This window comes from Phodopus roborovskii, unplaced genomic scaffold (genome assembly GCF_943737965.1).
Source record: "Phodopus roborovskii unplaced genomic scaffold, PHOROB, whole genome shotgun sequence".
NCBI lineage: Eukaryota > Metazoa > Chordata > Mammalia > Rodentia > Cricetidae > Phodopus > Phodopus roborovskii.
This window is the reverse complement of record NW_026126525.1, coordinates 5770792-5786494: the sequence shown is the minus strand read 5'-3', so window position 1 is coordinate 5786494 and position 15703 is coordinate 5770792. Positions and strand designations below refer to the sequence as shown.

Here is a 15703-nt window from a genome sequence, read left to right as displayed (position 1 = left end):
TATGGCTGTTCCTGTCTGTAGCCCTAGTACTTGGATCTCACTAGCTTGTCAGCCTCTAAAAAATGGGGAATCTGATGACTTGGACCCCACATGCACTTGAACTCCCATGCACCTGTATACCTACATCAGAGTTATTTTAAAAGATTTATTTTGCTCTGAAGCAGGCAGATCCATGTGTGCTCAGGGCCAGCCTGGTCTACATAGGAGACCTAGCCTCAACACACACACACACACACACACACACACACACACACACACACTGCATAATTTGCATGCTCCCCCATAGAACATGGTGTGGCTTTAGTTACGTTGGCTCATATCAGCGTTTCGTTTATGTCCTTTCCTCTTTCTGCCGCTCCGGTGACGTTGGTACCATCACTGAGTGAGTAACTTCCTCATTTCTGCTGACTCATGTCATATCAGCATGTGAACTTGAGCTCAGGTATCTAAATAGGCGTGTACTCAAATCTTGATTATGTTGACCCTGCCCCCAGGATCTCTCAGCATCAGCCTGTGGTGCTGGCAGGCTTTCAAATCATCTGATGCTAATCTTCCCAGCTAGCTTTCTATGCAGTGAACATGGGTCCATTACTTCCTTTAGTGAAGCCTGATCTAAGTTTTGAAACTTTGAAATGACATTTCAAGATTGATATGATCCTTTTTTATATTTTTGGCTGTGAACCTAGCCTTTAACGGCTGAGCCATCTCTCCAGCCCTGATATGACCTGTTAAAGACAGGGTCTCACTCTGTAGTGCTGGATGAATGGTTAAGAGTTAAGGTTTGGGTTAAGTGGGAAACTGGGCTGCCTCTTTCCAGCTGGTGTCCAGTGTATGGTCTCCATCCTTCACTTCCCTAGGATGATTTCTCTGATCTCTTTCTATGTAAGTGGAGTCATGCTGTATGTTCTCTGTGTATCTTTTCCCTTCAGCAGGCTGTCTGGAGGCTTCCTTCTGTTGTATGAAGCATATTTTTAAAAATCATTTTTGCAGTACATTCCTTTACATAGATACCAAGAGTTTGTTCATTTGTGGTTATATTGATTAACATTTAGTTTATTTTCATTTTTTATTTATTTATTTATTTATTTATTTATTTTGAGACAGAGTTTCTCAGTGAAACAGTCCTAGCTGTTCTGGAGCTAGCTCTATAGACCATGCTGACCGTCAGCTCATAGAGATCCACCTGCCTCTGCCTCTCCAGTGCTGGGATTAAAGGCTTGAGCCGCCACCACCCTGCTTATTTTCAGTTTTTAACCATTAGGAGCAGGGCTGTTGAGAACACTGTACAGATGATCTGAATCTTTTGGCTGTAGGATAAGTAATTAACTGTTGAGCTTTATGAGAAAGTGCCAATGGTATCCTAAAATGTTTCCACATAGACTGATCACTCCTGAGGGGACCCAATACTGTGGGGTGCCTGATCCCCTCTGGATCCCAGATTAAGCACAAACCACACCTAGACTCCCATTTCCAAGATCAACCCCAATGCAAAGATATTAAGCAAGGCAAAAAGACAGAGTGACTGACTCTGAATCCAGCAGAAACAGCAGCAAATAACTTTGCAAGTGTTAATGTTAAGAGAGAAAAGGGGAGGTCTGTGTAAGACGAGCTAGGATGTGGTATTAAGTTCTGAGTGGGTATTTTATTTAGTTTAGTCAAATAATTTTGATTCCTGGACCTTAATGTTTTGGTGGCAGAATCTTGGTAATCAGTCTCAGGCCAAAGAAGGGATTAGACTTCGGTGGCTAGCTTTGGGAACACAATCTAAGCGTATGTTAGCAAGGGGAGAAAGGTAAAAGGCAGTATCTGTCATTGCCACGGTGTTTGCCACGCTCAGGCTTGTGTTTGCCATGGTCCAGCCTCCTAGAGCTTTTGTCAAGAATTTGATACATTTGTTTCATTTGTTTTTTTTTTTTGGGGGGGGGAAGTGGAGTGTTTCTTTCATGGAAGTATTTGTGTTCTGATTTGGGACAGGGCCTCAGTCTTCCTGCTTCACCCTCCAGAGCGCTGAGATTGTAGGTGTGAACCACTTGCCATACTTGGTTTGTTGGACTATCTTTAAAACTCAAATGAACTGTAGATTAAGCATATAAATATGTAGAAAGTTTAGAATTTGCAAATAGGTTATGACTTATTCTGAGGCTGGAGAGATGACTCAACATTTCAGATGTAGGACAGAATCTAAAATTAAGAGTTCAGCTGCTTTTCCAGAGGACAGCTCACAACAGTCTGTGACTTGAGTTTTAGGGGATTGGACATCGTTTGTCACCTTTGGTACCTATTCTCACATGTCCTATCATGCACAAACACTGGGGGCAGTTCTCAGCATTGCATAAGCTCGGTAAGGTAGTTCATGGATGTGATCTCAGATGTGGAGAGCTGCAGGTAGGAGGATCAGAAGTTCATGGTCATCCTCAGCTACACAGCAAGGGACTTCATCCAAGGCCAGCCTGGGATATGAGCCACTATCTCAAACAAAATCAAACAGCAGTAATCATAACACTAATTCCATTTTTGCACTCACCTAAATTTATAACAATAAAACATATTTTAAAAAGTATTTGGGGAAGATTGAAGTGGTCACCAGAAACTTCAAGAGTCAACTGTGAAGTAAGCATAGCCAGGTTTCCTCATATAAGCCCCGAAGCTGTGACTTGACTCATGGCCCAGGGGATGCTCTGGACTGGATGAACCTGAGGCCTAGCCTTGCTGAGTTACCGCTGAATCATTGTGAAAAAGGACGGGAGAAGGTGGACTGGGAAGCTCTTATTTGTCAGTGTAGTTGGTTCAGTGATTCACACATCAATGTCCAGAACAATTGAAAACAGGGAGAGTGGGATGGGACCAATGTTCATATCTTGACAGCTAATCACTAGCCGCTCCCTTGACATTAAGTATCCCTGTTCTTAAATCCCAACAGGATTTCTTCAGTTCACGCCCCAGCTTTAACACAGCTTTCTGTTGTAATTGTTCTCTCCCTGTCTGTTTAAAAACAGGCCCATCGTATCTATGGCTCAGGAGGAAACCAGGTTTTTGTAGGGAGGACCGTCACTCAGGCCAGAGCCAGAGTATTTCCCTCACACTAGGAAAAGGCTCTGCGGTCAGTAAACTCCTCCCTGCCCCACTTTCTTAGTAACTGGGGAGGAGATAGAAGGGCAGCATGTGTAGGAAGAAGTCTGTCTTAGGGTTTCTATTGCTGTGAAGAGACACCATGGCCATGGAAACTCTTGTAAATAAAAACATTTAGTTGGTGTGGCTTGCTTACATTTCAGAAGTTCAAGCCAGTCCACTATGGTGGGGACCATGGCAGTGTGCAGGCAGACATGGTGCTGGCTATTTCTTGATTAGAAGGCAACAGGAAGTGGACCATCTGTCACACTGAGGGAAGCTTGAGCAAAAGAGACCTCAAAGCCCACCCCCAGAGTGACACACTTCCCTCCAACAAGGCCACACCTATTTTGACAAGGCCACACCTCCTAATAATAACACTCCCTTTGGGATTATGAGGGCCAATTACATTCAAACTACCAGAGTCTGAAATTACAAAAGCATGTTTTGTCTTTTCTAAAGGAAACTTAATTATCTTTCATCCAAAGCAGTGGTTCTCAACCTTCTAATGATGTGACCCTTTGACATAGTTCCTCATGTTGTGGTGACCCCCAACTATAAAAACTACTTTTGTTGCTACTTCATAACTGTACTTTTGCTACTGTTATGAATTGTAATGTGAATAGCTGTGTTTTCTGATGGTCTTAGGTGACCCCCATGATAGGGCCATTCAGGAGTTGAGACCCACAAGTTGAGAAATACCGGTCTAAATCAAGAAATGAACCTTTACCAGTCCCAGAATGTTCTCAACCCCACCCTTCCCTGGAGAGTGTACACTTGTCAAATCCATACCAGATTTAATTTTAGATATTTCCATAGACATTTTCCATAAACAATGTTAGGATAGGTGATTGCCTACTTTTTTTTATTATTATTTTTTTATTATTATTATTATTATTATTATTATTATTATTATTATTATTATTATTATGTTTTTTGAGATGGTTTCTCTGTGTGACAGCAATGGCTGTCCTGGAATTAGCTTTGTAAACCATAGTGATCTCACAGAGATATGAGTGCCTCTGCCTCCTGAATGCTGGGATTAAAGGCGTGTGCTACCACCACCTAGCTGATTGCCTACTTTTTAAAATGTTTTTGAGACAGGCTGTCAGGTAACCCAGGTGCTCCTCACTCTAAAGCTGAGAATGCTGTTGAACTTCTCTGGCTTCCACCTTTGGAATCGCTGGGATTACAGGTGTGTGTAGCCACTTCTACTCCTTAAAACATTTAATTTTAGTTAATTTTAACTCTATGTGTATTCACATTTTACCTGCATGCATATTGGTATACCATTTATGTCTGGTGACTACTGAGCCCCAAGACTGGAGCTACTGGGTATCAATGTGGGTCCTATGAAGGGACAGTCACCTCTCTATTCCCACCTCTACTTTCCTGTGATGCTGGGATTGAACCCATCCATAGCTTTTTGAATACTAGGCAAGCATTCTGCTGAGTGATCTCTGCCCTCAGCCCCACCTGTTTTCTTGATAGAGGATGATGACCACGTTGGCTTTTTGGTCAACCAAGGTCTCAATGAGAGTGTGTTTGGAATAACGGACTCCTGACCTTTGGAATGTTGGTAGGTTAAGGCTCTACTTGTGTATGCAATTGCCATGTCTTCTTTGGGTCTGCAGTAGGCCTGTGTTTCTTAGTTGGTGGCTTAGAAAGTTCCCTTTATAACCAGAGGACAGAACGCTAGTGTGATTTATAACTGGGCAGTTATTCCAAAGGTTCACTCAGCTAATTTAGAGTTAATTATGGTTGAGGTGGCTTTAACTTCTGCCTCCATTTCTACAGGCCTTTCACTTGTCGTGTTATTTATGTACCAATGACTTGTTGAAGGCAGAAGGCCACAGAGCCGCTTGTGCAATTAATCTCTTGCATTAGACCAAGTGTTAGCTTTAATTTTCCTTTTTATTCAAGTTTGGTCTGTGTTGGCCGAGCCTGAGCATTTTGCATAAGGACAAAGTTCAAACATTCATTGCCCCGGCTGTGAGGGTCAGTCAACAGGGACCCTGAGGAAGAGAGGGAGAATGAGGAGACATAAGAAATGGAGACAAGACAGTATTCTGATCAAGTCTCATTTAATGAAAATAACCACAGGGTTTAAGTAGTGGAATGGACCAAAGGGAGGATGTGAAGGAGGCAGAATGTCCTTCCAAACAGAATGCAGGTGTTCTGCTATAAGTTGCTATAAGATAAGCCTGCAGCTGGGGCTCTTTCAGGGTCAGGCTGCATCATGTGCTTAACAGAACAGTCATGCGAAATGGAAAATTACCAGTGTGTTAGTATCTAAAGAGTAGTAGGAAAGACGGCTGTAAAGATGCTAACTTTGCTCTGGGGTTACCCACAATTCATGGCTTTATTTTCTTAAACAGTTGTAAAATTAAAGGAAACATTTCCTAGAGTCAGTGTTTGTCATTTTAAGAAGCATGGTGGTCTGAAAGAACAGAATTAACCTGTTGCAAGTAACTAGACTTTCTTTAAAAATTATTATTTTATGTGTATGGGTATTTTACTTGTGTGTATGCCTGTGTACCACGGAGGCCAGAAGAGGACCCCAGATCCCCTGGAACTGGAGTTATATAGAAATATTAGTAAGCTGCCCATGGGAATGAAAGCTGGGTCCTCTGGTAGAGTAGCTGGTGTTCTTAGCCACTGAGCCATCTCTACCCCAACTTCTGCTCTTCTTAATGGTAGTGTAGATTTGCGTTTTTATTAATTTGATGTGTGTGGTAGATTTTGGTCTCTTTCTGGATACTTTTTAGTGCCCAAAGAAATATTTCCAGTTTTTTCTAACCTCCAATTTGATGCCTGTCTCATAGTTTCCACTGTATACTGATTGTATCAGTTTGCTTTTTCTGTCAGAAGTTAATAATTTGGCAAATTGGATGTATAAGTTTGACCTTCAATAGTTACTGTATCTCAGGAAGAAAGAGACATAAGGGTAGTGCCTCCTCACAGCACCTAGTAGAATTCACCTTCAGAAATTGTGTGTCTATTGATATCAGATAGTTTTTATTTTCCTGTTATGGATTTACCATTTATGCTCAGTACCCTGTTTAATAAATAAAATAATATCTTGAGTTGTAGGAAGCTTGGTATATTTAAGGCAGCTAAAATGTACTTTTGACATGTAAATGTGATGTAGGAGCTTGGGTTGAACATTGGATCAGGAAATATTTTTTGATAATTTTTTTATTTAAATTTGAAACAACCTTGTTTTACATGTCAATCCCAGTTCCTGCACCCTCCCATCCTCCTCTGTTGCCCCTATCTGGATCATGAGTTGGTTTAAAGGCTATTATTGGGACAGTTGTGAAAAAACTGAATGAGGTACTTAGACAGCAGAATGAGGTAGGTTAGACAGCAGTGTGGCCAACCTCTTTGATTTCAGTGCTTTCGTTCTGGTTACCTATCCAGAGGAAACGTCTGTTGAGAGATAAAGAACACGGTGTACACAATTTCTTCTAAGTGGGCCAGAAAAGAACTTATTTATATAATATAGAGAGAATAACAAAGTAAATGTGGCAGAATGAAGACAGTAAGTCCGAGTGGGATGACACATCCTTGTAGCCTTTCTATGCATTCGGTATTTTAGAACAGCTCTCCGGGTGTAAATCCTGAGTCATACTCTATGAATGTTTGATTCTACTCCATGGTGCTGGATTGCTTTCCAGTACAGTTTTACTAATTATATCCCCGTTGGTACCCACTTTCAGAGCCCTGGATGATATGACTCTATTGTTGTGGCACAGCATATGTCTCTTGGGTATAGTGAAGCTGAACATCTTTCAGAGTTTTGAGTCATAAAGGGGCTGAACTCTTGCTGTGTTCTTAGCCTTTCTTATTGAACTTTGAAGTTCATTCTTCTGCTGACTTTTTGTTTGTCTTCGTATATGCCAGAAATCTTCTTTGTTGGGCTTGTAGCATTGCAGCTGTCCACACATTTTTGGATGATACTTAACTAAATACAGAACTGTATTACATTTTTATTGGAGTTGTAGGGAACAGACTAGGTCCTGGGCAGGGAAAATACTGCATACCAGGTGGGTGGGGCTGGCAAGCTGCTTTGTTGGCAGGGTTCTGCTCCCTTAGCTCAGTTACATAATCAACTTAGAGTGGCATTTTCTCATCTCTGGCCTTTCTGAGAAAGGATATTTTTAGGAGGTATATCTACTGTGCCTGGTGTATTCTATTCAGAGATTCACTGACTAGCTTTGTTTTCTTCCCCTTTAGGTTTGTTTAAGAAATATAGATTGCTAAATAATGAAACCATTGCATTGCTAAGTACTTGGATAGAGTACTCTGCCTTAGTGGTATTGCAGAGCCTGTGGAGCAAGAGGGTAACTTGGCAGGGACACAATCTTGGACCATCCACTGGCACTAATGAAGAGCAAGAAAGACTTGACCTAACTTAAAAAAAAAAAAAGACAATCCAATAAGCATTCAAGAGCTTGTTTTATTGTTCTAATTATTTCGATTAACCTGTTTTTATTGTTACAATTAAGTTATTAGATAAAACAATTAGGCAAAACCACATATGTATTCTCTCTTTCTCTCTGAGACTCAAAGGGTTAGTCCTGTAAGGAAACTGAAAATGTCCAACTTCTTCATTATATAAAAGATATACACCCACAATGGAGCTGGTGACTATCCTAAACACAACCTGATTTTCAATTTCAAGTCAATTTTTTTCTCTCCCTGAACCCAGAACAGCTGGAGCTTGGCATGCCTAGGACTGTGGGGGCATGGAGAAAGGACAGACCCACAGACAAATGTTCAGAAAGCTCTCTGTACTTGCTCAGATGGGACAAACTATTTGACAAAAACAGTGCAGAACTTCAGGGCATCCATTCTGCACAACACAGGACGGAGTTAGCTACTCTTGGTAGGAAGTGTCTATAGGCCAGCTGTCTTAGGTACCAGTCATCTGGGAGGAAGTTGTGGTTGCCAGTCCACACACACTGTCCCATCACTTGGACAAGAGCAGTGGTTGTCAACCTTCCTAAAGCTACTCCTCATGCTGTGGTGACCCCCACCAGAAAATTATTTCATTGCTACTTTGTAACTGTAATTTTCCTGCTATTTTGAATATTAATGTAAATATCTGATATGCAGGATGTCTGATATATGACCTCGCAAAGGGGTTGTGACCCATGGGTTGAGAACTATTGGGCTAGAGGACAGCTTTGCCATCTTCTGAGCCTCACTCTGGGAAGGCTTTGCCAGTGTCCGTGGATGAGGCATTGGTGTTGTTGACATGGCTGTGCCCGTGCCAACAGCACACACTCACTCAGGACTTCATCCTCTTTACACACTCACTCAGGACTTCATCCTCTTTACACACTCATTCAGGACTTCATCTTCTCTTTACACAATCATTCAGGACTTCATCCTCTCTTTACACACTCACTCAGTGCATCATGCAGAAAATCAAAAAGAAAAAAAAAATCCCATTCTAGTAAACTTGGCTTTCAAAAACCTTTTTGAATTTCTTTCTTTATGGGAAATAGTCTCAGTGGAGAAGAGAATCTAATACCCAAAGAGAAGCATGTTCTTTTCTTGGTGTTTTTTTCTCCCCATGAATATATTACATGGATTCAGATATGTTTACGATCTCATCTCTTTTCACTTGATAGTGGATCCTAATTAACAGTGGTGCTGTGCATCAAGAGTGCAACAGTGAATGCCTTCCCTGCATCCCTTAGAAAATATTTTAGCAGCTGGATTACCAGTCCTGAGCAGAGTGCTGCAGTGAATGTCTTCCCTGCATCTCTTAGGGAACATTTTAGGGGCAAGATTACCAATCCTTAGCAGAACTCTTTTAGTCTTTTCCTGGTGAGTCACTTTTAAAAATGGCCACAGGCTGTTCCACTTTGCACAGGGAAATATGAGGGAACCAGTACCATTTCAGTCACCAGACTTTATCACAACATAAAAGTATCTATTTTACTAACATGGTTTCTCCTATCAATCTAGTTACACTTCGCTTACTTTTCTGAAATATCCTCTGTTTTCCTTTTGTTTTGAGACAGGGTCTCATTATGTCACTCTGGCTGACCTGGAACTCTCTATGTAGACAAGGCTAGCTTTGAACTCATAGAGACCTGTTAGCTTTTGTTTCCTGAATGCCTATATAGAAGGCGTGCACCTCCGTGCCTGGCTGCATTTTTCTTATTAAATAATTTTTGGCAGTCTTGAGGATTGAAGTCATGACCTTAGGATGGAACTAGGCCAGCATTCTATCACCAAACATACACCCCAACTGTGGCCTCACCTCTTCTCACCATGATCTCTGTTCTAACATCTTCACGTCACTCTTCGCTCACATGCTCATGGTGCCTAAGTCACCCATTAAGCCAGTTCTCTGCGTTCTGTATGGTTAACATTGCCTCTTCAGTCAATTACTCCTTGCTTCTATAGCATTTTCTCATGTCCTGATGCTTTCTTTTAAGGTATTATCCAAAGAGATGAGTCACCCATGGAAAAAGGGCTCTCTGGTCTTCGAGGAAGGGACTTCGAGCTCTCTGATGTGTTTTATTTCTCCAAGAAGGGATTGGAAGCCATTGTGGAGGATGAAGTGACCCAGAGGTTCTCCTCCGAGGAGCTAGTATCATGGAATCTCCTCACAAGAACCAATGTCAACTTTCAGTACATCAGTCCGAAGCTCACTATGGTGTGGGTGCTGGGTGTCCTAATACGCTATTGCTTCCTGCTACCTCTGAGGTAAGACACCTGCCTGGTTTGATGGTGTCATCAGTCCCTCCTCCCTCTTCCTCATGTGTGCAATGGATGCAGCTGTGTGTTACCTGTGCCCTTCTTTTACAGTTTTTTTTTTTTTCCAAATGAAGACGTGCATTTAAAATTCTCCCTCTCTCTCTCTCTCTCTCTCTCTCTCTCTCTCTCTCTCTCTCTCTCTCTCTCCCCTCTACTCTTCTGTTCCCGGTGCCTCTATGTCTCTTCCCTTCTCCCTCACTCCCCTTCTAAATAAACTCCTCATTTAAGCTCTATCTGCCTGGCGTGTTATTCCCTCCCCTTTGATCACCCTCACCTGCTATGCTCTCCCACATGGCTCCTTACCTTGGGACTCCACTCACTTGGGACCACCCCCTCCCGTTCTCCAGCTTTTATTCCTATAACTGTAACAAAAGAACAACACTCTGATCTCCACACACACAGATGCTAGTGCCAGAGCATCATCTGAAAAAGAGCTGCCTGCAGACACAGCCTCTCTTTTGTATGTAGAACTGAGAGGCGCATAGGAAAGAGGGGACAAATCCCAGAGACCGTTGCCATTCCATAGTGTGAATTTGTTCATCCAACTCCATCACTGCCATCTAGTCCTTAGTAAAGACGCCCACTCTGATTTGAGGCTTGAATGCTGCCTCATCAACATGCATCTCAAGATAGCAGACAGCACTGGGTAGGAAGATGACAATGTGGCCACCCTCTCTTTATGATGATGCAGGGATCAGGCCTATATACCAGCCTAGATGTTGGTCATCTTTGTTTTCTTGGACATAACTGTGATTTCCAGGAGTTGCTACTAGCCAGCTACCATTGGCATATGAGTGGAAACTTTACTTCCATGCCTAGGCAGGTGATACTGGCCTTCCTCCGAGCTAGCACAGGAGACATTGTTTACTTATAAGTATTTAGCACTGCTTAAGTATAGAAAGACACAGATCACTAAGTTCTGTTTCTGTGCGTGTGTGTGTGTTCCTGTGTTCCTTTGTGTCCCATTGCTGTTTTTTGGGAACTGTTGCGGCTGTGATAAACGGTGAAATTGAGAATTGCATGTATATACTACTGCTGGAACCTTAACCCAGTGCTTCTAAAGTGGGGTTGAGGTATTCTGGGGGTGTACAAGACTATCTTGAAATTTGGGAAGGAAATACTAAAGCTTTTTGAGGGGGATGATGATGATGATGATGATCATTATTATTATTATTATTAGTTGTGAAATAGAGTTTCTCTGTTTAGCCCTGGCTGTTCTGGAACTTACTTTATAGACCAGGCTGGTCTTGAACTCACTGAGATCCACCCACCTAGAGCTTTTAATTTTTGTTTTGCTTATTTGATACTTTTTGTGAATGGGTCTCATGAAGCTGGGGATGACCCTGAACTTGCTGTGTGACCTAGAATGATCTTGATCTAATGATTCTCCTGCCTTTGCCTTCCAAGTACTGAGATTACCAGCATGTGTCCTATTATTTATTAGAACCCACCATCTTTTTCTCTTCCTCCCAAAATGTATCATAGAACAATCTTTTCCTTGCTGTACCATATTCCATAATGCTCTACAAAGTTACAGTTCTGCTGTTTAGGAGGCAGTGGTGACTTCTTTAGGTGTATCCCCACTGTCTGGCAAATGTTTGCAGTAGCCCTCTTTTCTTTTACAGGGTTACTCTGGCTTTCATTGGGATCAGTTTGCTGATTATAGGAACTACACTGGTGGGACAGCTTCCAGACAGCAGGTGACGTGTCTACTTCCATCCAGCGTTCTGTAGGATTGTCCTCTGTCCCTAGCTGGGTCCACAGAGCTAGAATTTGGCAAGCTTGTAGATTTTGCATGAATTTTGTGGTCTCAAGCCACGTATGAGAATCCTTACTGGATTCATCTTCATAGTCTTTATTTGATTTTTTTTCCCTATTCGAACTGAAAGTAGCTTTTTCAAAAGAGAAATGAAAGGAAAAAGAGAAAGTGGCCCAAGAGATCCAAAGGAAAAGTGGCCTTTGACACTGGTCCTGGGGAGTCTAGACCAAAGAAACTTCAGCTGGTCTTTAGGCCTTCGTTATGATCTAGCAGGATGGGGTGGACTTCGCAGTAGAATTCTCTCTGATTCTCTCAGACCTTTAATAGCAGATGCATCATTGAGAGGGCAAGAATCCCTATTTGGTCTATCAGAACAGCCCATGGAAGCTTTTGCTGTGTATCTTAGGGGTGGGTACCCAGGAAAAAATTGTAAAATGGGTTCTTTTTCTGTCAGCATCAAGAGCTGGCTGAGTGAGCTGGTGCACCTGACCTGCTGCAGGATCTGTGTCCGGTCCCTGTCTGGTACCATTCATTATCATAACAAGTGAGTGTCCTCTGCTGCCAAGGCTTCATCTTCAGACAGTTTCAGCAGGGAGGGAGTGGGATGGGGGTGATGAGAGCTGGAAGGAGTCGGGAGGCAGCCGGTGGGAGCTGGGAACTTCCAGGTTCAGCATTGTGTGTGTTTTCAGAAGGAATATAAAAATTGACTCTGAGCAGTGTTCATACATGGACATTTATGGTGTGCGGAGGGGTTGAACTTCTCATAGGTTACTCCTGGGGGGTGGACAAAGCTATCCTATGTGATAGGTGAACGGAGGGAACTCTGGGTCTAATGGTGGTGCAGGTTCAAAGTCAGGCTTTGAGCTGGGTCTTATGTGTTTTGAAGATGCTGCTGCTGGCAGTCCTGGGGTGTGGCTGAGGCCGAGGCCTATTTTTCACACTTAATCTTCCCATTTCTAAAATTCCCTACCTGGTTCCTAAGATAAGATACTTCATTCTGTTCTCTTTATTCACAATCAGAGAATACAAGTAGCTAGAGAAAATCATGAACCATTAAAACAATTGTGAGTGCTTTTGAACTACTTTTCTCTTAATTCAATGTTGTTATTATTATTATTATTTTTAAATTCTTATTAGCATTCCTTTTGAAGCAAGACCTCGCTATGTATCCCTGGCTGTCTTGAAACTCATTAAATAGCACAGGCTAGCTTCCAACTTGTGGAGGTCTTCTTTCCTTGATCTTCTAAATATTGAGATGACAGATGCAAGTCACCCTGCCTGGCGACACCATAATTATACAGTCTAGAACAAGCACCCTAATCGAGGAAGCATGTTGTCATTTGGTTTGAGCAAGTGTAAATTGGTTCAGTGTGGTGGCCCACACAGTAATCATTGCCATCTGGGAGGCTGAGGCAAGAGAACCAGATGTTCAAGGCCAGTCTCAGCTACACAGCCTGTTTGAGACCAGTCTGGGTTGCAAGACACCCTGTCTTAACAACAAAACAGCAGACTACACTTAGAGAAATCAACATAAATCAGAATAGTTGTGGTTAAATAAGTAAAATATGAATTATAAAGAGTGTCATGGTCCCTCATGCAATTCATCGTTCTACACAGGGATAATGTTTTAAAGATAGGCCTACGTACCTAAAAACTTAAAAAAGAAATCCTAGATAAGATACGTCTGTACGTGCTGATGTGTAAAATGTTGAGCATTTTCTGAGGTGTGGTGCTGACGGCTGTTTTAATTGCAGGCAGTACAGACCCCAGAAGGGAGGCATATGTGTCGCCAATCATACCTCCCCCATCGATGTCTTAATCTTGACAACGGATGGATGTTATGCTATGGTAAGAGCAGCTCACTGATACTTCAATATATGTGTGCTTGCTGAATTGCAAACTAGAGAGTTCATTATTAGGACTTTGGCTGGGACATAGCAGTATAGGTTACATAGTATATTTACACAAGGAACAAACAGTTCGAGAGAATAGCTATAATAGCCAAAGTGGGAAAACACCTTGACAGAACTTTGTAAAGTTGATTTCATCTTGCTTTTAACATGCCAGCTGGTGCTTATTTATACTGTACAAATTTAAAGGCAACCTCTTCAGAGTTTTACTCAGCCAGCCAATTAGTTCTCTTTTCAGCGGGATAAGTACAAACAAAACAAAACAACAAAAAACTCAAATCTATTTCTTTAATGAGGATCTGGCAAGGAAGGCAAAATACTTGTGCCTCAGCCCAGTTCTCAGGTTTTGTCCACAGCCTCCAAAGAAAAAAAACGAAAACAGCAGAAAACCCAGTAACCACGGAGTCCACAGCAAAACCAGTCCCCAGTGCCCTTTCTTGGGCGTGAAGAGGGATCACACTCTTGTCTGTGCCTGTCTGTTCCCCCACTGTCTGTGGCTCTAACAGGTTGTCTTGACGTTTCCTCTGCTGGGTGAACCTCAGATGCTGACCCAGGCTCCTCTTCTGCTCACTGGTTAAATGTGTCCTAAGGAGGTTTGGGGCACGGGATGACCAGACATGTGTCCCTGGCTTGCTCTCCTCACAGTTGTGGGTTGTGGATGGCGGTTGGAGCTGTGAGGGCAGAAGGTTCACAGGTCAGCTCTTTACACTGATATTGGTGGTCTAGGGTGTTTTTCTGGGAAAGTCTTTGAGGGGAACCCTTCCAGGTTAAGTGCTGTGAGTGAGTGGGGAGTGCCAGCAGGCACACTGGTGTCCACGGTGCCAGCATGCACACTGGTTTCCAGCATGCATACTGGTGTCCAGCAGGCACACTGGTGTCCAGCAGGCACACTGGTGTCCAGCAGGCACACTGGTTTTCACAGTGCCAGCATGCACACTGGTTTTTACTGTCCATGGGCTGTGTGATCAACAAAGGCTTTTGTAAAAATTCCCACTTACTGCTGCCTCTTTTGCTTTGTCTAAAATTGTAAGTTCAGTGGCTTCAGATATGGTCCAGTGGTAGAATACTTGCCCAGCACATGTGAAGCCGGGGATCTAGCCCCAGCACTGCCAGGAAAAAAAAAAAAAAAAAAAAAAAAAAAAAAAAAAAAGAAAGAAAGAAAGAAAGAAAAGAAAATCTAAAGTAAAAGTACAACCTGGACATGGTGGCATATTCCTATAATCCTAGCACTCAGGAGGGCATGGCAGGGGGAGAGCTATGAGTTCCAGGCCAGCCTGGACTACACAGCAAGTCCCAGGCTAGTCAGGGCTACACAGTAAGACCCTGATACACAGACTCATTTCCTACAAAGTAAATAAATAAGTGAAATAAAGTCTTCAGAACAAATAACTCTTAGACAAGACACCATTGATTTAAGTGAGCCTTTTTTTGAACCTAAAGATCTTTGCTATCTTCAGGAAAAGAGATAGGAATTGGTTGTTTATCTTTTGGTGGATTAGTTATCAATTGATAGGTATATACATTGAAAAATAAAAAGGAACTAGAAAACATACATATGTTATACAAACACAATTTTCTATATAATTTCAGTATTTAGGCATCCTCCCTAAAGCCAACCCAAGGCAGCCTTCAGTAGAGTCCCAGAGCATGCCTGACATATCATACCAGTCTTTTCTGAATGTGGACACGCACACTCCACCCACTGTATTTGTTTTTCTCTATGTTGTGGTTAGGGCAGGCCTGGGACGTCATCATAGCTGGAGAGGCAGAGGCGTAGGCGGTTGATCTGCCCATCTCCTGTCCACCTTGTGCTGACCTAACAGTACTGCAGACAGGTTTGTGAGGAGCAGAAGTGGCTGGCTCACAGTGCAGGCTAAAGAGTCTAAAGTCAGGGTGTCTAGTGTGGATCTGACTGTCTTCGCATGTCAGAAGGGAGGCCTGGAATTACGAAAGGAGTCTGCTCCCAAGAGTGCCCCATTTTGTAAAGATATTTATTTTCATTTTGCGTGTGTGAATGTCTTGCCTGTATGAATGTCTCTGCATCATGTGTGTGTAACTCCCTGAGAGGCCAGAAAAAACAGTGGATTCCCTGTAACTCGCCAGGTGTAAGCTGTTATTCGGGTCTTGGGAACTGGACCCAGGTCCT

General features: G+C 42.6%; 1 protein-coding gene across 4 annotated transcripts in view; it reads left to right on the top strand.

Annotated features, from left to right (window-relative positions):
- Gpat3 (glycerol-3-phosphate acyltransferase 3) overlaps window positions 1-15703 on the top strand; it is a 258642-nt gene that overhangs the window by 24218 nt on the left and 218721 nt on the right. For 3 of the 4 annotated variants that reach the window (XR_007835362.1, XM_051198113.1, XM_051198115.1), the window contains 4 exons: window positions 9567-9837; window positions 11514-11588; window positions 12102-12191; window positions 13402-13495. Coding sequence is in view for 3 of the 4 variants with exons in the window: in XM_051198113.1 (XP_051054070.1) it covers window positions 9567-9837; window positions 11514-11588; window positions 12102-12191; window positions 13402-13495 (530 nt within the window). In the remaining variant the exon portion in view is untranslated. The remainder of the gene's footprint in view (window positions 1-9566; window positions 9838-11513; window positions 11589-12101; window positions 12192-13401; window positions 13496-15703) is intronic. The other variant, XM_051198114.1, reaches the window with a different exon arrangement.